We start from the raw sequence: 22,982 nt of genomic DNA on the forward strand, positions 1-22,982 counted from the left end.
CACGTCTCCTGAAACTAAGAGAGGTGAAAAGAGGACTTGCTTTATTTCCACCTTCTCCTCCTGTACCAATTTGGCATTAAAGCAGCGAAGGGAAGCACAACTGGGGAAGAAGAATATTTGGGGGGGAAATGTATAGATCTGAATTTTTTTAAAACAATTTATTTTTGAGTAAATGATTTTTCTTTGCGTAATACGGTGATTAAACTGTGCTGTCTTAATAAGACCTTAATGAAGACGTCGGGCAATGGATTTGGGCACAGCACGATACGGATCGGTACTGAGGGGAAGCAATTAAGGATTTCGGTGGATTTCATACGTGTAACCAGAACACTCCGAATATTCTTGTTTCGTTGTCCTCGCCCGATCGTTTTTCAGGTATCTTTTGGCCCCTTTGCTTTCAGATGTTTTTTTTTTATTTTTAACAGTACCGTAGATGAATCATTAAATAAAGGTGCTTCCCTGACTGGCTGTCAATATGTTATTTCTAAGGAATATTTCTGAGTTGCTTTTGGCAGATTCAGGAGATGCGGTTTGTGTCCTACTTTTTATTAAGTGGATCCATCTGCTCCCCTCATCCAGTCCCCTGACGGACAGCGTGGACATCGTATTTTACTATTTGCTGAACTACACCGAATTCCTGCTTGGAGGCCAGCTGGAGGTCAGAGACGTTCGCAGCCTGATGTCACACGACGCAGGAGGGATTTCTCACTGTGGCCTCATCTTTGTGCAATAAATTCCGCGTCCTTTCTTAATAGAGACTGAAAACGACGGCGTATATTTCCTAGCTGCTGATGATAAATTAGCGATGCACTTTTGGAGATTTGCTGATGTTCCTTCTAGTTTCTTTTTTTTGTTTTTCTTTGTATACCATGACACCTTGATGTTTTTTTTTTTTTAAAACATTTATTCATTCAGCTGATGCCCTTCTCCAAGGCAGCTTAAAATGTTAGATTTGTACGCTTTATACTTAGTTATTTACCCATTTATACAGCTGAATAATTTTTGCCCTATCAGTTGATTGCAAGTGCTTTGAAGGGTACTGCAGCAGGAGTGCGGGTTCGAACAGGGTCCTTGCAAATACAAGTTGACAGCACTAACCAGTGCAGTATTTGCTGCTCCTGTGCAATATATTATAATATGTATAAAGAAAAATATTCTGTACTGATGTTACTGTAATCACTTATGTTGCACTGCCCCCTCTGTCCCAGAAAGCCGCCGTGTAGGTATTCGGGCAAGTCTGCATGCCTGTGGTACTGACCGGTGTAAGGGAACAGAGGAACTGGGAAGCAGTATACGCTGTATGTGATTTTATTGTGGATCATCGCTGAAAAATAAGTCATGCTTCTTGAATCACGTTTGGATCTATTTGGACACAGCTCTCAAAAAAGAGAGCCAACTATTTTGAGAGTTAAAGTGACAACAAGAGCTCACGTCTCCAAGCAGTTGCAGCGTAAAGAACTCGGCAGTATGTATTGTTTTAAAAAATGTCAGCACCTGCTCTTGCGATACCCTGAGGGAGACACGGCAATGGGAACTTGACTCTTCTTTCAGCAGCGCGTCTCCATGTCATGTTCCCAGGGACATCTCAGCTGTGCTTCAATTTCAAACATTTGTTCTGGCCACAGGGGGTGCGGCGGTGCAGTGATGCGGCAGGTTTGGCCGGGTCCTGCTCTCCGATGGGTCTGGGGTTCGAGTCCTGCTTGGGGTGCCTTGCGGTGGACTGGTGTCCCGTCTTGGGTGTGTCCCCCCCCCCCGTGCCCTGCATTGCTGGGTTAGGCTCTGGCTCACCATGACCTCACTTGGGGACAAGTGGTTGTAGACAGTGTGTGTGTGTGTGTGTGTGTGTGTGTGTATTCTGGCCATGTGACAGGATACATGCATACTGCAACGGTGTTTATTCAGCTATTCCTTAAGTTTGATTGGTCCCCCTCTGTATTCTGGTTAAACCCCAACTCAAATTGTGTTTTTGCTGCATTTATTAAATATACGCTGACTATTATTTGACATCTGGCAATGAAATGTAAGTGGGCACATTTTTCTCACTACAAAAATTAACATTTTAGCTGCATTATAACTCAGGGGAGTCCTAGAATACACACACACAGGCTGAAACCACTTATTCCCAGTGGGGTCACGGCAAACAGGAGCCTAACCCGGCAACACAGGGCACAAGGCTGGAGGGGGAGGGGACACACCCAGGACAGGACGCCAGTCCATGGCAGGGCACCCCAAGCAGGACTCGAACCCACCACGCGGTAGGACCTGGCCAAGCCTGCTGCACCACCACACCCCTCGCATCCTAGAATATGTGGAAACAATTTTCTAAACTCTTCAGACAATGACACATGACCACTGCTGTGAAATATTATAAACTGCTGCCCCTGTTTAATGGACGTGAATGTACATTCAACTGAGGCTTTCTCCAAAGTGACTCACAGTTACTGACCCATTTATACAGGTGGGTAATTTTTACTGGCGAAATCTGGGGAAAGTACCTTGCCTAAGGGCTCCACACCAGTAAATGGGACTCGAACCTGCAACCCTCAGAGCTAAAGCCAGCAACTCCAAACACCATACTACCAGATGAATGTAACAGTAATTTGTCATCATTCTGTATCTGTATTTTGCTATGAGCCAGTGCTGTCCTGTTATATTGTTATAATAATAATAATAATAATAATAATAATAATGGTGACAACAGTAACAAACGATGGTAACTGTCTTGACAGGCTTGATTTTGACGGGACAGTAATTCAGAAAAATTATACCCGAAAGTCCCTGCCGTTGGGAGTCCGCAGGGAATAGCCGTCCGGCGTGCGCCGAACTGCTTCTTCGCTGTGCATCTGCCTAGTTAGCGGTAGCAGCCGCAGCTTCTGTCACTGCAGATGTGCTGCAGGTGTGGAGTCCGGAGCAGGTGTCCATCTGCAGTGTTGCTGTAGGTGTGCAAACTAGTCTGAGGACAGGTTGATGACTCCTGCACTGCGTTTTACTCTTCTTCACCATGAGTCCCGGTCTTTCTCTGGGTTTGCCGTGGCATTTGGGACTAATCCTTCAGCTGCAGCCTTAAGCTTTCAACGTCTGATGCTGTGTATTGCGTGATATGCATACATCAACCCAAATTTGTCCCTGTTTTTCAGATTGTTGGAACATTTGACGTTTCCGGAGATACAAATCTGATCTGTGCTCAAATCCCTCTGCAAAACAAAAAAGGAAAATGGTACACGATGGCCTAGTTGGATGCGAGAATCCAGGCGCCTCTTACCCAGAGTTCCTGCATTCTCCTCCCTGTCTTGTAGGTGACCACACTGGTGAACACCAGCAGCAAGGGGCCGTCCAACAAAAAGAAAGGCCGGTCCAAGAGGGCACACGTGCTGGCCGCTTCGGTGGAGCAGGCCACGCACAACTTCCTGGAGAAGGGCGAGCAGATCACCAGGGAGAGCCAGGACCTCAAGGACGAGTTGATTGCCGCCGTGGAGGACGTCCGCAAGCAAGGTGATGGTGGTGACAGCCGTGTACCTCCGGCTCTCGCTTTGCTCCATCGCAGCACAGAATATTCAGAGGTTTATTTTTTTTTCCATTTACATTGTTAATTTTCTTGTAGGGAGGCACAGTGGCACAGCGCCTGCGTGGTGCGAGAGGACATGAGTTCGATCTCCACTCTGTGTAGAGTTTGCATGTTTTTTGTGTCTGTGAGGCTTTCCTCTGGGTGCTCTGGTTTCCTCCCACAGCCCAAAGACATGCTGTTCAGGTTCGCCCATAGTGTGTGAGTGCCAGAGAGAGTGTGTTCCACTGATGTATGGATGAGTGACACATTGTAAGTAGTGAATCTAGCAGTGTAAGTCACCATGGTGAATAAGGTGTCGCTTATTGATACTTGAAAAAGTATCAATTGGATGTCACTTTGGAGAAAAGGGTCTGCTAACTGACATAATGTATATGCAGGATTCAGCACTTTTTCCACCATTAAACAGAAAAGAAAACTGTAGCTTTCAGTAAGTGCTCTGTTCCAGGAGCTCTGGAAACATAAATAGAAATTGTCGTAGTGTTTAGAAATGCATGATTTCACACACATTTTTTTTCCTCGTACCTACAAGGGTGTTTCATTTGATCACAAGTTTTTACGTGCCAGCTTTTATTGCGTTTTGGAACATTTTTGCTGCGTGCATGGAGTCCCATCTCCCAAAAATTAATGTTTTAACAGCGTTTTCTTGGCCAACATTTGAAGCAACTTCTTTTCGTCGGGTCGGATCAGTTTAGGTAAAGTGCTGTACCAATGAGAAGTGTGTGTCCACCTGGGAAACACCTGTTTGGGACAAACCGGACAGAAGAGTGAAAGCAAGGCAACACACGAGTGCCTTATATCTCTGGGAGCTGCTAAAGAAGGGCTGGGGAACATAACGCCTCATTTCCTGGCTTGTCCGCTGAATGCAGAAGTTTGACACCAAATGACCTTCATTTGATTGCGAGATGAAGGCTTTCTTTAGAACAGTAATAATAAATTCTCTCGATTTGGCGAGGAAATAGGTTCACGGCGAGGGACGAAAACCTGTCGGGGTTGTGACACCGAGTGTGCATCTGCGTTGCACAACCTGTGATACACTCTTGTACAGAATAAAATGCACCCATTGTGGAAGTACAATGACTGCGAAATGGCCAAAAATTCCACTGTATTGAACAATAAGCCCCTTGTATGGAAAAGGGGTATATATTTTAATATGCCATTGCACTGGGTTTTTGTTCTATGGGATTCCATTATAAAAGGCAGGGAGTCCTCAACTTACGACGTATGCAACTTATGAACGCCCATCCCATCAATGTCATTATGCCATTTTCGAGTGTAACATGTAACGAAGACCGCGCCACCTACTCTACGATCAGCTGACTGCACTGCGGCGAGGCTCCATATTTCTTATCGACTCAGTGTGGCTGTCTGTGATTGTGTTTCCCCTGCGATAAATGTGATTCCATTCAAGCTACGTTTTATTTAAAATTGCTAGCCATCAAAAATGTGAGCATTCTGGAGGTTCAGAAAAAAATTGAAGGATTAAAAACAAAACAAAAAAAACCTTTGGAAAGAAAAGTAAAAATATTAATGCAGCCCAATCAATACTGCACTGAATTTACAGTATTGTTCTTTATTAATATGAATTAATATTATACACTATCTACAAGCATTTTTCACAGTGAACCGGAGCCTAACCCAGCAACACAGGGCACCCCAAGCAAGGCTTGAACCCCAGACCCACAAGAGAGTGGGACCCAGCCAAACCCGCCACGCCACCGCACCCCCTGTTAATTACACACACACACACACCCACACACACTATCTGAAACCGCTTGTCCCATGCAGGGTCACAGGGAGCCAGAGTGTCACCCGGAAACATAGGGCGTAAGGCCGGAGGGGGAGGGGACACACCCAGGATGGGACACCAGCCCATCACAAGGCACTTCAAGCAGGACTGGAACCCAGGACCCACTGGAGAGCAGGACCTGGGCCAACCCACTGCGCCACCGCAGCCCCTGTTAATTAATAAATCAAATTTAATACCGTCTGAAATGAGTGAAAAATATTACAAAGCCCTGTTATGCAATGTATTATTCATGCATGTTAATTATTGTCTTACGGCACATGTAATAGAATATAAGGGGATCTGCAACTTACAAGATCGATTTAGGACGGGTTTTTCAGAATGGAACCCCACTGCAAGTAAGGACCACTCGTCCAAAATAAGCAGTAAATAAACGCTTTTGATCTCGATTCACGTATGGATTAACTGTTCTTTACTTCCTTCTCGAGCAGCAAAGTCACGAAAGCGGACTCGTGAAAGCAATTTTTCCTTGTTGAAGAGCTTTGATTTCACGTTCCGTTTCGCAGCAGAAGAGGAGGTTAATGCGGCCTTCCCGTCGCCGACTTTGCTCACCGCAGCTGTCAAACCCATTTACCGAGCACCGCTTGAGCCCATTTAACTCCATTGAGTCGATAAAACAAAAATCTCCATATTAAAATGATGACGCAAAATTACACACCTTGCTGTCTCTTCGCTTTAGGCCCAACGTTTGAAAACCTCCGCAGCACTTAATTACTTCCTCTTCCGAACACTTGTTTTCAAGAGCTTCAAACCGTCAGTTCAGGGTAAATACCCCGAACCTTGGATGCTACGGCGGGGAGTGGCATTCGCACCTGAGTCTCTTGAGTCCAGACGCTGCTCTATAGCCAATACAAAATTTTACATTTGAGTTTAAAGATAATTACAGGCATTTACCCTTTGATAGAGCTGAGTAATATCATTATTGTAATGTAATAATAATAATCCATTGTCACCTGTATACTTATTATAGGAGGTACTTATTATACAAGGTGAATTATTATGACCCAGAATGATTCCGGGGAAGTGCCTTGCTCAAGGACACTGCAGGGATTTGAACCTCTTGCTGCTACGCTACCTGCTGCCCAGAAACGTCGGTCAGGAGCCCGGTGCAGGAAGCGCGAACGTGGCGAGCGAAACCATTCGTTTAAAGCTGCTGCCCGTGTGTCCCTTGCAGGTGAGACGATGCACGCGGCCTCCTCCGAGTTTGCGGACGACCCCTGCTCCTCGGTGAAGAGGGGGACCATGGTGCGGGCGGCTCGCGCCCTCTTGTCCGCCGTCACGCGTCTCCTCATCCTTGCCGACATGGCCGACGTCATGAGGCTGCTGGCCCACCTAAAAATCGTACGCTTCCTACCGATGCCTTTTCTTTCTTTTCTTTGTAACCGCTCTTTTCCACAAAGTAACACTTCCGTCCGAACATCATCCTCTCTCCGACGTGTATCTTTGCACTTCTCGTATGCCTAGAAACTCCAGATTCCAGAAGAAACATCGCTACCGAATCATAAGGATTTCATCGAATTTTATTGCCTGCTAGACGTTTATTAAACTGCTCATTTATTATGATTGAAACTGCAACATGCATCCAATTTCCGGTCGGTCTTTGGGATACGCCAGCCGGTCTCGGTTAAAAGTATTTGCAGGTCTGTCACAAGCGTTCGTCATTTTCATGTCCTTCGTTCTTTTTAGTCGCTCCCTTGTTTGCCAGGTGATCCAGATTCAACAATAGCGTCTTTCCTAAACGTTTCGAAAAGCCCGCTACCTCTCGCCGTACCCAGCCTTGTTCAGAGGGCATCGCAAAAGTGGCGCTCTTTCAGCACATCCACGTTGGGCTCCTTTTTAACCTGTAATTAGACCACTTTGGGCTTTTTTCTATTTTGGGCTCCTTGTGAACATGGATGTGACGCTTGGGTTCGCCGGCGCTGCCTTGACCATCCTTTATGTCGTAAAAAGGAGTTAGAGCTCACAGTGAGCTGTACATTATAACGCTCATTCTCACGTTCACACGCACATGATATATATGTCTGTGTGTGTGCGTTTTGGCTCGGCATGCCGTCACGTGGCTTCAGCAGGGTGTCAAAGCTTTCCTCGCTCGCTGCTCAAATAGTGTGCAGGTCTTCAGACGAGATGATTTGAACCAGGACCAGACGTGTATTGAAGTTCCTCCGCTGCATTCGTCCGCAATTAAGACCGAGCTCCTCCTCTACAACGGACCCAATCTGATATCTAAATAAATGAATAAGTAAAGAAATGGAGGAAAAGGCAGCCGTGAAACCTACAAGAAACCTGACGCGTCCGCCTTCGTAAACACATGTAGGTGGCTGTCTGTCTCCGCGGGCGCTATGACAACTCCGGCCCACCGATGTCATTCTCAGCCGGGCAATAATTGCTTCTCGCACAGCTGCCACATTCTTCACATTAATTTTCTCCTCCGATATTATTCCGCTCGCCGCGTCGGGGGCCGCGGGACGTAATTACGTGCGCTCGCGTCGCAGAAGGCTCCTTTCGCTCGTTCCCTCTCGGCCGGCAGGGTGTCGAAAACGGCCTTCCCAGCCCCGAGGTCTAGGCAGACGTTTGCTTTCGACAAGGGTACGAAAAAGATCAAAGACAAGGTCATCCTCTACACCTGTATGGTAATAAATGCGGGCGAGTGTGTATCGCGAACGTTCAGCCTCGGGGGCTGCGACGTGTGGAGGAACACGCTGCACACACAACGCACACTTAGGAACGGTAGGTGTGAGGACACGACACTTAGTGATGCTCTGTCAGTATGGAGATGTATAGCTTTTTTAGTTCTTTTTTAGTACCGCTGTGTTATTACATGTGTGCTGTTATTCTGAAAATCATATGTTAGACATAAAAGCCCTCATAAAAGGCTCCTGTGAGGATGTCCAATATCTTTTTTAGATTTTTCTTGGCGCGTCCTCCGTTCGAGAGCTTGAAGATGTGGCTGAGAATTCGGGGGCGTTCCGTTCTTTTTGTGCGCTTGCACTTTGCGTGTGTGTTGTCTGGGCAGGTGGAGGAGGCTCTGGAGGCTGTGAAGAATGCGGCCAACGAGCAGGACTTGGCCAATCGCTTCAAGGAGTTTGGGAAGGAGATGGTGAAGCTGAACTACGTGGCGGCGCGCCGGCAGCAGGTGGGCACGAGGCGGCGCCGGGCGGTTGCGGCCTGGGGTGCGTTCGTAGGTCACCTGCTCGTCACCAGTCAGCGTACACAGTTCCTGCCCATCCCCAAACACCCGATGAGGTTCCTTCCTATTCCCAAACACCTTTTTTTAATGATATACGGTATTATTACTAGCCATTCACACGTTGTCGGTGATCGCCTATCTCTAGAAACGCAGGGAATGAGGCAGGGTCCATATTACATGTATACAGTATACATATTATTACATTTTACATACCCAAACAGAGTGTTCATTGTCCTTTTAATAATTTTACTGCAGTCCATGTATCTGAGGACCCAGTAATTATAATGATTCTTTAGAAATTACACCTTTTTCGTTTTTCCTATAGATAGATAGATAGATAGATAGATGCTACAAAAGCACATATACTGTATGTACCAAAGGAGTGACAGAAGATGCTGGAAGAACACATCAATAAGTAAATATCACACATAGACAAGTTTAAAACAGAGCTCAGATATACAGCGTAACAATAAATAAGTCATAGTGGCAGCTCGGCGGCCCTCAGGCCCTATGAAGTGAGTGCCGCAGATTGTAATACCCTCAGGTGGTGCCCCTGGGGACTACTGAACTGCATCGCGGTTCAGGTGTGCTGTTAGATTTGCCGGAACGAGAGCTGCGATTGGTCGACTTTGTCTGAGTGGCAGCAAGCGGAAAGTGGGAGGTGTGTGCAGCAGCGGAGTTTGTCAAGTCAGTCCGCGCGCCGTGTCCGTGTCAGAGGAGACCTCAAAAATGTCCCTTTCAGACTCACTTCTCTCTGGATCTCCTACGTTCCCCATAAATCTGCATCACATTATATGTCAAAATGACCTTCATATTTCCTTTCTATATCATAGTGCTCGTGTCGTGTTGCTGTTAATGTTACCTGTTTTAAAACGTTACGCTCTCTACCAGTTTTGTACACACACCTGTGTAGTGTGTGCTGGTTTTAGGCAATCTCACTGTACTTTGAGAATCACGTGTCTGCATCTGTACCTCTTTGCCCGTGGGTGAAATGCACTTTTGTTGCGTTGGAGAACCGTGTCCACTGATGAATAGCTGAATATACACTCACCGGCCACTTTATTAGGTACACCCGTTCAACTGCTCGTCAGCCAATCACATGGCAACATCTCAGTGCATTTGGGCATGTAGACGTGGTCAAGACGATCTGCTGAAGTTCAAACTGAGCATCAGAATTGGGAAGAAAGGTGTTGTTGGTGCCAGACGGGCTGGTCTGAGTATTTCAGAAACTGCTCATTTACTGGGATTTTCACGCACAATCATCTCTAGGGTTTACAGAGAATGGTCAGAAAAGGAGAAAATATCCAGTAAGTGGCAATTCTGTGGGTGAAAATGCCTTGTTGATGCCAGAGGTCAGAGGGGAACTGCCAGACTGGTTTGAGCTGATAGAAAGGCAACAGTAACTCAAATAACCACTCGTTACAACCGAGGTATGCAGAAGAGCATCTCTGAATGCACAACACATTGAACCTTGAAGCAGATGGTCTACAGCAGCAGAAGACCGCACCGGGTGCCACTCCTGTCAGCTAAGAACAGGAAACTGAGGCTACAATTCGCACAGGCTCACCAAAATTGGACAACAGAAGATTGGAAAAACGTTGCCTGGTCTGATGAGTCTCGATTTATGCTGCAACATTCAGGTGGTAGGGTCAGAATTTGGCATAAACAACATGAAAGCATGGGTCCATCCTGCCTTGTATCAACGGTTCAGGCCAGTGGTGGTAGTGTAATGCTGTGGAGGATACTTTCTTGGCACACTTTGGGCCCCTTAGTACCAACTGAGCATCGTTTAAATGCCACAGCCTACCTGAGTATTGTTGCTGATGACGTCCCTCCCTTTACGACCGCAGTGTACCCATCCTCTGATGGCTACTTCCAGCAGGATAATGCGCCATATCACAAAGCTGAAATCATCTCAAACTGGTTTCTTGAACATCACAATGAGTTCACTATACTCAAATGGCCTCCACAGTCACCAGATCTCAATCTAATAGAGCACCTTTGGGATGTGGTGGAACCGGAGTTGCATCATGGATGTGCAGCCGACAAATCTGCAGCAACTGCGTGATGCTATCGTGTCAATATGGACCAGAATCTCCGAGGAGTGTTTCCAGCACCTTGCTAAATCTATGCCACGAAGAATTAAGGCAGGTCTGAAGGCAAAAGGGGTCCAACCCGGTACTAGCAAGGTGTACCTAATAAAGTGGCCAGTAAGTGTATAAAATAAGAAGTGTGCAATTAACAACACTGGTGGCAGCAGCTCAGTAGCACTACTGGGAGCAATAAGAGGTGGGTACCAGTCCAAAAATTAAAGACCTCATTATGGAGTCTAATGGTTGTAGGACTGTTGTGTTGCTCAAGAAGCTCCTCTGTTTACCAAGGGTGGTGTGCAGAGGCTGAGAATTTACTCTATTTCCTTCACATATCCACTGTTTATAATCCAGGATCAGCATCACCCTTCGGTGGGTGCAGCTGGTAGTGCAGTGGTTAAAGCTACTGCCTTTGGACCCTAAAGCTGAAGGTTTGGTTTTCATCTCCAGCTGTAGAACCCTTGAACAAGGGATTTGCCTTAAATTGCTCCAGTAAAAATTACCCACCTGTATATAATTGTAAATACCTTAACATTGTAGGTTGCTTTGGAGAAAAGCATCAGCTAAACGGAGTAAATGTGTTACTTGCTGTGTAGTGTAACTCTTAGAGAACAACACAGTGGAGGCAGAACACGGGTGTTGTCATGGTAACGCAATTGAGTTTGGGTGGGGGGGGGGGGTGACTATTGAAGTCCCTGAAAGGTTCCTGCTGTTTTACCCCTGAGCAAACGTACAGAGCCTCGACCTCTTGAGTAAAATGTTCTCCTGCTTCGAAGGGAAATTTTAAGCTCTGTAGTTTTTTTTTTTTTTTTTTTCATTGAAAAGGTCTCTGGGTGAGAAATTCAGAAATGAAATAATGTCAGATCATGACTGTAGGGGCGTCTCCTTAATAGCTCCACACGGAGGAGCTGTTGACAGCTTTCTGTCTGCACAATGGAACGAGACGCTGGTGTGGCTGCGAATGGCTTTCTAACCTCCAGCATCCCCTGGAGAAACCCTTACTAGAAACTGACATGTGGGTTGTGGCATATTTTCATTGCGTGCCCCTCATCTGTCTGCATTAAACATGCATTTCAAAGTTTATTTTACCTGTAATAATGTTTTAATTATTTTCCTTCAATGGCAACATTTATCAGTTAAAACTTAGCAGATTGTCCCCACCTTTTTATCCTAAGAGTTATTAATGGTTCATGTTTGTTGATCTAAAATATAATTAATCATTAGCAGTATATGCAGAATTATACTCACTGGTGTGTCCAAGGCAGTTTACAAAGATTGATATTCACCTTTGCAGTGATTCATCCAATTAATGAAGCAGGGCGTTTTTACTGTATCAATTCGGGGCAAGGAATACATTGATCAGGGCTACTACAGCAGGAGGTGGGATTCGAACCCGGGACCTTCAGACTGCACAGTGACTAACCTTGCGTTTGAACTGCATGTTGTATTTTATTAACACATGCTACTGCAAGGCGAAATGTGGCAGACGGTGTAGAGAGGCGCACTCTCCGTGAACCTGGTCGGGCCTCTCATGTCTCTGCGTCCGCAGGAGCTGAAGGACCCCCAGTGCCGGGACGAGATGGCAGCGGCGCGGGGCGCTCTCAAGAAGAATGCCACCATGCTGTACACCGCCTCGCAGGCCTTCCTGAGGCACCCGGATGTGGCGGCCACGCGGGCCAACCGCGATTACGTCTTCAAGCAGGTGCAGGAGGCCATCGGCAGCATCTCCAGCGCAGCCCAAGCGTCGTCGCCCGCGGACGAGAAACACGGCCACGCTGGCATCGGCGAGCTCGCCGCCGCCCTCAATGAGTTTGACGTAAGTTTAACGTTTTTACCCACTTCCCTCCTGTTCTCCCTTTTTTATAGGTGCCCGAATCAGTTTCATTGGAAACTTCAATTATTTGTTTTCTGTTTTGGGGAAACTTGGCGCGTTACTGACATCTAGCGGCTGTTGTACGAATTACACTTTTCTTTTTCTGCTAAATTTAACATTGAATGATTCTCACATTGAGCCTGAAACTCACGCTGAACACACTTATTATTTTCATGTCCAGACTTCCAAAACACAGTGTTGTTCAGCATACCTGGCCATCTGGTAGCTCATGTAGTGATGCTCAAGACTGAATGTCCAGGCTACAACCATTTTTACAACCAACCTAATTACATACTAAAAGCTCCCCATAAATTCCCCACTCTGCTCTTACTTAACAAGACAAATTTTAGACCTTTTTCATTAGCTTAATTAATAAACAAATATACAGAGCACTCATGAACACATCTCTGCATAACATTGAATATCAGCATCATATAAACCATGTTTATGATAAATACATTTTATTAACTAGCAGTGTAAGTCACCGTAGTGAATAAGGTGTATGGGCTGATAACACTATGTAGAGTTCATTGGAAGTTGCTTTGGAGAAAAGTGTGTAATAAATATTTCGGATCATCCTTTTGTTAAAGGGACTTTTTATTGTAAACGTATGAGATGGAAATTCGCTTTGGATAAAATTAGCAAATAAATATGAGTATGTGCAGGTGATCTGTTCCCAACAATGAATAGGGGAATATCTGGATTTACCACAAACACCAGCTAGTGAGGAACGCTATAATAGATGTTCTTAGTATTGTAGTTTAAGGACTCAAGGATGACCCTGGTGTCGGGAGATGAGCTGGAATTCTCGCCCATATAACAAGGGCCTCTGTTTCAAGGCCCAGTTAGTCCAGACGCGATTCCTTTTTCCTGAATAATTCATTGCGCTGACAGTGTGTGCGGTTTCCCACAATGCACGGTCTCCGACAGCTCCGGAACTCTCTGTGTGAAAAGAGGAGTTGCTAACGGACAAAAGCACTGACCGATGGCTCAGTGGTGCCGTGCCACCCAGCTGCGACTGTATGGTATTTCCTCTGAGTGATTTCCTTTATTTAAATGAAATTCTAATGCGACATGGAAAGTGCCGCTTCCCGTTCATTCATTCTTCCATTGTCAGGAACTCGCTGGTCCAGTACAGGGTCGCCAAGGTCCAGAGTCCATCCCGGAAGCATAGGCAGGGTACACCCCGGGTGGGACGCCAGTCCATTGCAGTACAGTCATATACATAACTCGGTCACTCACACACACACACACACACGCGCATACAGTAAGGACACTTTGAAGTCCCCATTTCACCTGAAACACGTGTCTTTGGACTGTGGGAGGAAACCAGAGCACCTGAAGGAAACCCACATGATCGCGAGGAGAACATGCAAACTCCACAAAGACCAAGTCTGGTTCGAACCCATCTCCAAATTCTCAGGCTCTGTGAGGCACCAGTGCTGCCCGTTGTGTCTCCCAGTCCCCCTTGTTCATTGATTTATTCAGGTTGTGTTTCTGCAAACCAGTAGGAACAGGGGAATACTGCTGACAAACAGTAGTTGGCAAACAACTAAATTTTCCCCAATTCATCTGTAGATTTATACTTTAACCACACAGTGTACGTTTGCTCTTACACAGAAAAAAGGCATTAAATTAAAGACATGACATACATCTTTTCTCTTGGGAACTATTTAAAGTAGAAGAGTCAGAATAAGGGAAACATTCATTCTTCCTCCTACATGCAAATGTACAAAAGACATACAAAATAAAGACATACAAAATACTTCTCCACTTTTTCTTTAAGAATTGAAGCTTTCTCTGTACCTTTTAAAAATACATTCATAATCGGATCAAGTGGATGATTGCTGGATATTTATATACACGTGCAGCAAACAGGATGTTTCACTGAAAGGGTTATATTATATGTTGCAGTTCAAGAGAAGACAGACTTTTTTTCTATATAAATATGCAAATGCTCTTTTTCAACAGCATCATGGAAATGTACAGTATGCATTTTGTAGACATTAACATTAATTTTTTTAAACTCCTGCTTTTCTCTAAAGAGCGGCCTGCACTGATACGCCCAATTATACAGCAGGGTAATTTTTACTATATCAGTTTAGAGTAAGTGCCTTGGCTAAGGGTACTGCAACAGGAGGTGGGATTTGAACCCTTGTCCTTCGAGTGCAAAGCAGCAGCTGGAACCACTAATCCACTTGCTACCTGTAAACATATGCAAAAATATAGAATTATATTTTTACACAAGTTAATATTTTGCATGTTCTCCCCATGTCTGTGTGGGTTTCCACAAGGTGCTCTGGTTTCCTCCCACAGTTCAGAGACATGCTGTTCAGGTGGATGGGCGACTCTAAAGTCGCCTATAGTGTGTTAGTCATAGGAAAAAAGTGTATTTCACTGATGTATGGATGAGTGACCCATTGTAAGTAGTGCATATAGCAGTGTAAGTCACCACGGTGAATAAGGTGTGTGAAGTGGTGACACTACATAAGAGTTCATCGGAAGTTGCTTTGAACAAAAGCATCTGCTAAGGGAAAAAATGAAAACATAGCACTGTATGGACAACCGCAGACAGCTCCAGCTTTGGGTCTGGTCCCAAATGGCCTTTCACGGAAGGTCTCCCAGCCATCCTGAGACCAACTCCTTGCATAGTGCCTATGATGGCACGTTAAGTGCCTGCAGCTGGTCCTCATTAGTCCGTCCATGAGGCCAAACCACGTTGCTTATGATCTGAAAAATGAAAATGAAGGTTAATTGATTTTCCAGTGGAATTTATTAAACCCACGCCAGCGCTGTCACCTGCCCTTAAAAATCATGTCCGCTGTGGGACCTTTCTTGAAGGTGGACCGCCTGAATTGGTGACGGCGACCTTGACTGGCGATGGCCAGTTCGTTAACAATTAAGTGCTCCGAGAGAACGGCACAGCGGGCCATTGACGTCGTGGCCCAGCGGGAGCCGCGTGTCGGAAATTTACGGCGAAAACGCATATAATTCTTGGGCGATGTCTAACATAAGTCAGTTTGGCTTCAGAAAGCTTGTTCTCCTCAATGGCCGTGCCCACAAGGTGAAGCCTGATAGATGAAACTCTGAGGTCCGGTTTCAATTTGTTATTAACTGTCAATTATCTTTTATTCTATCTTTCTTCTCTAACAGGAGCGCTAAGTACTGCAGCTAAAGATCATAATCTTTTTTCCTGACAGTATCATCTCGCGCACGGATGTAGTGCGAGGGGGGGCGGGGGGCACTTTGCTGAGAAATGAGTGTTTCATCGCGGCCCGCCGGGCTCGACAAGCATTCGCTTTCATCTGTCATGGAGTTCAGAGAGGCCCGTGCTGGGTGAGCACTGCCCCAGGTGGGAGCTGCTTCGTTCCGGAACATTCTGAGGCCGGAGGAGCGAGGCATCAGTTTTTCTCTGAGCGGCACTGAAAGCGAGCGGCTGGTGGTGGAGGCCAACCAGCGCTCCCTGGAAACATGCGGACGGGCAGCGACCGTGGACGACTGGCTCGGCGAGGTGCTTAGAAACTTTTCCTCTTGGAAATGGGCTTAGGACACGAAGCGATGAGTGGACATAAAAAGCTGGGATGGTGTGTTGCCCCCTTGCATTTGAAAGGTACAGGTTTAAATCCCACTTCCCGCCGCAGTGCCCTAGATTAAGGTACTTGCGTTAATACAGCAAAAACGGACTGAGCTGTGTAAATGGGTAAATCAGTGTAAGAAGCTCAACATTGTAAGTTGCTTTGCAGAAAGGCATGAATGAAATATGTAAAAGTAAGCATATGTAATAAATACTGAGCAGATGCTCTTATCCAGGTACTCAGGCATGTGAACAGTGTTGTCTCATTAGAAAAGGACACTGTGTGGCTTTGCGACATTGTACCAATAGGGGGCGCTGTTTCCCACTTAAAGTACCCTCTACCTACAGGCACAGCTTTGCAGTGATTTTCCTGAGCGACATCGCTGACCCCCAGTGACCTCCTGATCGATTGACCCCCAAAGTCCCTTGATGTTTGTTAATGTGGCCTCGCATTGGAGACACAAAGCTGGGAAGCTCCCAGGGTGATGGGTCGCGCTCAGACGTCAGAGCGGTGTGGGGCTTGCGGCGAGTCCTGGCTGGCCTGCTTTCCGAACACTGACGCAGGGCTAGGAGGGGCCTGCCGCTGTGCACAAGGAGAGGGGAGAAAAAGTTTCTAATGATTCTTGTGGATTTGTTATGCAATTTAATTAGACACCTGAAGGTAACCATGCAAGAAACGAGCTGGATATTTGTTTACTTGGAAATGCATTTTCCCTTAACAATAAAAAAGCAGATCAACATAATGACTGGCCGCACACGGTAAACAGCCGCAGGTGAAGTCCGCTTCTGGGGATATTACGCGCCTCAAACTCATTTGTGTGGACCTGTGTTTGTCTTTTGCTGCCAACCAATTTATAGCTTTTGTTTTTGTTGGCTTCTTTCTGTTATTTCATTAAAAATAATAAAAAAAAAAAACCTCAACCGAATTTGATATGATAACCTTGAAGTATCCAATTTCATTCCAACTATAATCCACTGAAATTGCAGTATCTTCAGCATTTAATTATTTCATTCTTCTCCAATCATCCAAGGGTTTACCACAGTTTTGTTCTTGGAATTAATGCTTCGTAATACATACCAATAACTGGGACACTGAAGGCATATATGTTCCATCTCAGGGGGGCACGGTGGTGCAGTGGGTTTGACTGGGTCCTGCTTTCTGGTGGGTCGGGGGTTCAAGTCCTGCTTGGGGTGCCTTGCTTGGCATCCTGGGTCTGTCCCCTCCCTCTCCAGTGTGCTGCTGGGTTAGGCTCCGGTTCGCCGTGACCCTGCAGGGGACAAGAGGTTTCAGTCACGCTCGTGTGTGTGTGTTTTGGTTTTCACTTTGCTCTGGAATGTGTGGAAGACAGGGGAGAAACATGCACTTGCTCTACGCACCCTGAGCTGGGCTCAAACCCACACCCACTGAGTAGCTCAGGAGCCGTAGGGTACCAGTTCTTCCGACCCTGCTGCCATATCCCCTTGTCCTCCATTCAGGTGGTGGATGTTAACTCTGTGTAATGTGCCCTGGTGACCAGCAGGGGTCAGTATTATCACACACAGAGCGTGTTCAAACTTCTCCCTCCTGCTCTGTACAGTTGTGCCACAGAAGCCAAATGTTGCTGCACTCCTGTATGCAGTTGCGCCCTGGACTGCTGCGCCCGTTTAAACTGCTTGCCTTACTGTGGTAATTTTTATACCTTTTTAGCCTATTGGCTGCTTAAAGTAGTTTCTAAAGGACCAAAATTTGGAAAAAAACATTGTGTTTTTAGATTTTAATACAAATCTTAGATTTTTTTATTCTTACTCTTGTTATTATTGTGATTGTTAATAACAATTAATAATCAATTATAAGAAAAAGAGGAAAAAGAAGAAGAAAAATAATCTTGATGGGTCTATATGAGAACATTTAAAAGCTGAAATTTATTTATTTACCACACACACACACACACACACACACACACACACACACACACACACACTTTCTGAACCGCTAGTCCCGTACGGGGTCGCGGGGAACCGGAGCCTAACCCAGCAACACAGGGCGTAAGGCTGGGGGGGGGAGGGGACACACCCAGGACGGGACGCCGGTCCTTTATTGACCATATTTATTTATTTATTTATTGAATTGTAATTATATTTATATAATACTGTAGGTTGTCAAAGCTATGTTTGTAAACATGAAGCTATTTGCAATCCCCACCCCACCCCATTTAATAGATTGACTTGTATGAGCCACCTTGATTTTCCCCAGATCCTTCTGGGTTTACATATTTAGCTGATGTTTTTCTCCCAAGCAGCTTACCGTGATTTACCCTGTCATACTGCTGGGTGATTTTACTGTAAGTACTCTGCTGATGGGCATTAGAGAAGGAGGTGGGATTCAAACCTGAGACCAATATGTGACAAAAGAACTGCTCTAGTGTGTGTGTGTGTGTGTGTGTGTGTGTGTGTGTGTGTGTGTGAGACTGCAACTGGACAACTGGACACAATTGACAGAGATACAGCCCACAGTCATCACATTTTGAGGTTGGGGGGGGGGGGTACATGCAACCCCTGTAAGTGTTCGTAGAGGCGTCTCTGAGCTCCGGATGAGGCACCAGGTTCACATGTGTCCTTCACGTTCCCACGTGGGTGCGTCCAGAACACCTTCTATCTGATAGACTAATAAATATTTACTCTGAATGTCATTAATGGAGCATCTTTATGGAGACAACATCAGGATAATAGCCCGGGGAATCCTGGGGGAAATATGTGCTTTATGTTTAATCTCGCTGCTTTTTATTATTGAGATACGCTCATCCACACTGCTGTGAGTAATCGAAACGTACGGATTGAACGTCATTTATTCCTGGCACCATCTCCAGAATGGGAGATATGGTACTTACCACTTTTGATGCTGTTCTGAATGGAGGAAGATCCAGACCGTGATGCCCATTGTATATGCAGATGTGCTCAGCCGTAAATGTTACGTTAAAACAAGGGACCGTGTTTTATGGCTCGGGAAACGATGCGAGCTGAAGTGTTATTCTGACGCCGGCTCCGCGTCTCTGCGCGTTCGCCGTGCCGTGTCTGCTGGCACGCGTGGCCGGGGGCGCGTCGCGGAGCCCGCTGCGTGCTCGAACCCACTGGCGCAGGCAGTCACAATGAGAAGGGGCGGCGCGGCACGTCGCGCTCTTGATTAGGAGGGAGGAAACAATGGGGCGGCTCACAGGCCGAACGCATTCGCACCGCATGGCAAAACGAGCAAGAAAGGGTTTAATTTTGCACTGGCTTCTCTGGGGAATAAATCACGGCGTTGCGTGACTTCCTGCTTCCCGGGCGGGATGGGGATGGAGGGAGGACTCGGGGCCGGGACTTGAGACTCACGACAGGTGCTCCAACTGAAAATGATGTGTTTGTGCGGATGGTGGTGGGAGCCGCGTAGCTGCAGGGTCCACGTGCCACGCCGTTTCGCCGTCTTGTTCTCGCGGCCTCCCGTGGGACTGTTTTGGCCCCCGTGGGGCTCGATGACTCACGCTGCTCACTGTCCGTGCCATGGCGTGTGGGTGTGCAGCGCACCTGAGCGCCCCGCTTATCATTCTTCTTTATGAGAAGCACCGTGTGAATCCCTCAGCTAACAAAGTAAAAACCTTAACGCTTACACACACACACACACACACACACAGAGTCCTCCCACTTCATCCCTTACTTGAGATTTTCGTTTCTTATCTTATATGGCAGGGGGCGGAGTCTAGCGGCTAGGGCTTCTGGTTTCCACTTGAACGATCCGGGTTTTAATCCCACCTCCTGCTGTAGTACCCTTGATCAAGGTACTTACGCTGAATTGATACAGTAAAAATTACCCAGGTCAGTATATGGATAAGTCAGTTTAAGCTGCTTAAGACTGAATGTGATTCTGGAGAAGGATGGTAGCTAAATAAAATTTTTTTAATGTTAACTCCGTTGGGTTTGACCAAATACAGTTGTGTCGAAAATAATTAAAAATGGGGAAAAAGTTGGCGTCATCTCAAAAAATACAAACTAGACTGTGAAGGTGAGAAGCCACTTTACCTGGAGAAAAACAGCAGCAAAATCAGTAAATACTGTAATTTAATGTAATTGCAATGTAATTTTTAAAATGCATTCGACTAGGAATTTCACAATACAGCCATTCTAATGCCCAAGAAACGTGAAACGGGGAACTTCAATAACTGACTCAATTAGCCTTCTATATTTCTTCTGAGAATTTCTTTTTGTCCAAAATAAATTGGAATAGTTTGAGTGTTACACAGTCCCTAAAACTCGTACAATCGGTGTCACGCTGCTGGGAACACTCTCTGTAAATGTCATTCTCCTCAGGATGTGTCCTGTGAGAAGCAGTAATAGCGTCAGGGCTGTGCTCTATTTTTTTCTCCTACGGATGCTGGCAAAGCAGGACCTCACGCTGGCTGATGACTTATTCATCGTACTTTCCGCAGAGGTAAACATGGTACTTTACCACAGTGGCCGCTGTACTGATCAAACACGTCGCTCGAAGCAGCTCTGAAATGTGCCCATAGCTTTTTACCTGGTTATACCCCGGTAGATATTCTTCAGTCAGTTTCAGTGGGATGGAGGAGCACTGAAGGTCAAGAAGGTCAACTGGTCGGTTTGTTCACTCTGTGAGCCTCGGATATGGATCTTTCGTTTTATATTCGCATTTATTGATTTAGATGCTGTTTTCCAAAGTGACATACATACCTTACCATGGCTTATACTGTATATACAGTAAAACTATAGCTATTAGACGTTATTTATTTCACAGTACTTAATTTCCTAGGAGAGCAACTCAGACTTCTCAAACGTTTTTTTCGTCAGGCCATTCTGCTATATGTATTCTGCGCACTTTCGGCACCTGCGCAAATGCAGCGAAATGTTTAATAACCTCTATTTACATTGTCACGGGGACGAGGGGGGGACGCCGAGGAGTTGGCGTGGGCCCAGTTGCGGGTTCGTTTGCTGTGGTACAGACAAGGGGCACTCTGGGATCGTAGTCAGGGATGGACGCGGGTCGTTCGAGGCGCAGACGTTCTTGGAATGAGACAGGGAGTTCATCAGGTGAGGCAGGAGATCTGAAAGCGGGAAGGCGGCAGACGGGGAACGAAGGGCAAAGAGGGACTGGAAGGACGAGGAGGTTAGCGGTCTTCTTTTGCTGTCGCGGGAGAAGCGGTTTGACTCGATGAGGTTCCGCAACCAGGTGAGCCGGGACGGCGTCTTTCATACCCCGCGGCTCCGATTCAAGGCGGATGTGGTCGTTTGGCTCCAGGGCGGAGGCGTGACGCACGTGTAAAAAAAAAATAATATGATTTTGTCAAGAAGCATGGATTACTATGGAGAAATAAAATATACAGCTTCCTGTTGCTGTTGAATAGGCGGAAAGAATGCGCGTGGTACCTTTTGCAAGCATTGTATAAAATATCTCACGTTACCAACCCAAACATTTAAACAGGAAAGTTGCCATACAAGTCTGAAGACCAGTTTAAACTGCTGTGTGACACAGAAAACGAAGAGACGTCCAGTGGTACATGATTGGCGGAGATTTATTTATTTATTTATTTATTTATTTATTGTTTTAAATCGTTAATACTGAACTGGCCAGTTATGAACGAGGCGGAACAGCTGGGGATTTTGTCAGCGTCAAGGAACTTGTTGATTTCCAGAGAGTGTATGACGCGCGCGGGCGCTCGACGTTTCTCCCTCTCTCGCTCACAGCGCGGAGCGGGACGAGCGCGCGCGCCCGTGCACGCGGTCCGCCCCGTTCGAAGGCCCGCGCGAGTCGCGTCGCCGCCCGCCCGGCACGTGCGTGTCAAACAGGAGTATTTTTAGACGGAACAAGTCGCGCGTGATACCACGTTAGCGGAAGCAGCGCGTGCGGCTGCTTTCTGCTGCGCCGCAGACGAGAAGGGCTCGGCCTCTGGCTTTGGGTGCAGAAAAGTGGACGTTTGCTCTTTTAGCAAACTTTGCTCCTTTCCAAACCGACGTACGTGTCAGAGAACAGATCATTAAAAAGTGTATAGTAATAATAATACAATTATTTTTTAAAATGTATTCATTTTTTCCCTCCTGAAAATCTGCAGGAGCCATTCACAATATGAATATGCCGCAAGCCCAGCCAGTGTTTCACTTCTTTGGCCATTCTTAGGAACAATGTATAATGAAAAGACTTTTTGGAGAACAAAGAAATAAGCAAACTGCGGTATATTTGTCACAGGAAAGCGAAGCTGATTATTTGAGCATCGTTTCACCCAGTTGCCGAAAGAGCTCCGTTTGCTAATTGCACTGTTTGTAAAACGGCCTCTGTGGTTCACATTTATTGCTTTGGTGGGAGCTCTAATTGTACCCTTTAAAGTTCTAACTATTCATTTTTTTTTTAGTTTTTGTCAGGGAAAAGGCGAGGTGGGGAAATTAATGTTTTGGGAAAATGGTTTCATGGAATCCTGGTGGCACACATCGCTCATTTATTCAAATTTCTGTTGGGCCATTGATTTTAGACACACACACATACACGGTGCGTGAAGCCGCTTGTCCCGAGGCGAACTGGAGCCTAACCTGGCAACACAGGGCGTAGGGGACACACCCAGGACAGGACGTCAGTCCATTGCAGGGCAGCCCAAGCGGGACTCGAACCCCAGACCCACCAGAGAGCAGGCACAGGCCTAACCGCTGCACCCCCACACCCCCTGTAGTGATTTTACAGCGATTTCTTAAAAATGCAGGGCTTTTCATTCATTCATTGATTTATTAGTTCTTAAATTTTTTCACAATTATAATTTTGCATATCTCTTATCAACTGTATTTAATGCAATGTTTTTCTAAAGCAGGGGTATAGATTTTGGGCTCTGGGTCCAGATATAGGTTCAAATTTGCCTCAGTCTGTGTGGTATTTGCA

At 46.1% G+C, this 22,982-nt stretch overlaps 1 protein-coding gene across 1 annotated transcript in view; it reads left to right on the plus strand.

Moving 5' to 3' along the window:
- LOC108926137 (catenin alpha-2-like) overlaps positions 1-22,982 on the plus strand; it is a 268,579-nt gene that overhangs the window by 45,588 nt on the left and 200,009 nt on the right. Inside the window, exons 3-6 of the mRNA XM_018738659.2 lie at positions 3,297-3,492; positions 6,544-6,710; positions 8,383-8,502; positions 12,196-12,462. Coding sequence (XP_018594175.1) covers positions 3,297-3,492; positions 6,544-6,710; positions 8,383-8,502; positions 12,196-12,462 — 750 coding nt within the window. The remainder of the gene's footprint in view (positions 1-3,296; positions 3,493-6,543; positions 6,711-8,382; positions 8,503-12,195; positions 12,463-22,982) is intronic.

The sequence above is a fragment of the Scleropages formosus genome, chromosome 3, assembly GCF_900964775.1.
Source record: "Scleropages formosus chromosome 3, fSclFor1.1, whole genome shotgun sequence".
NCBI classification, from domain to species: domain Eukaryota; kingdom Metazoa; phylum Chordata; class Actinopteri; order Osteoglossiformes; family Osteoglossidae; genus Scleropages; species Scleropages formosus.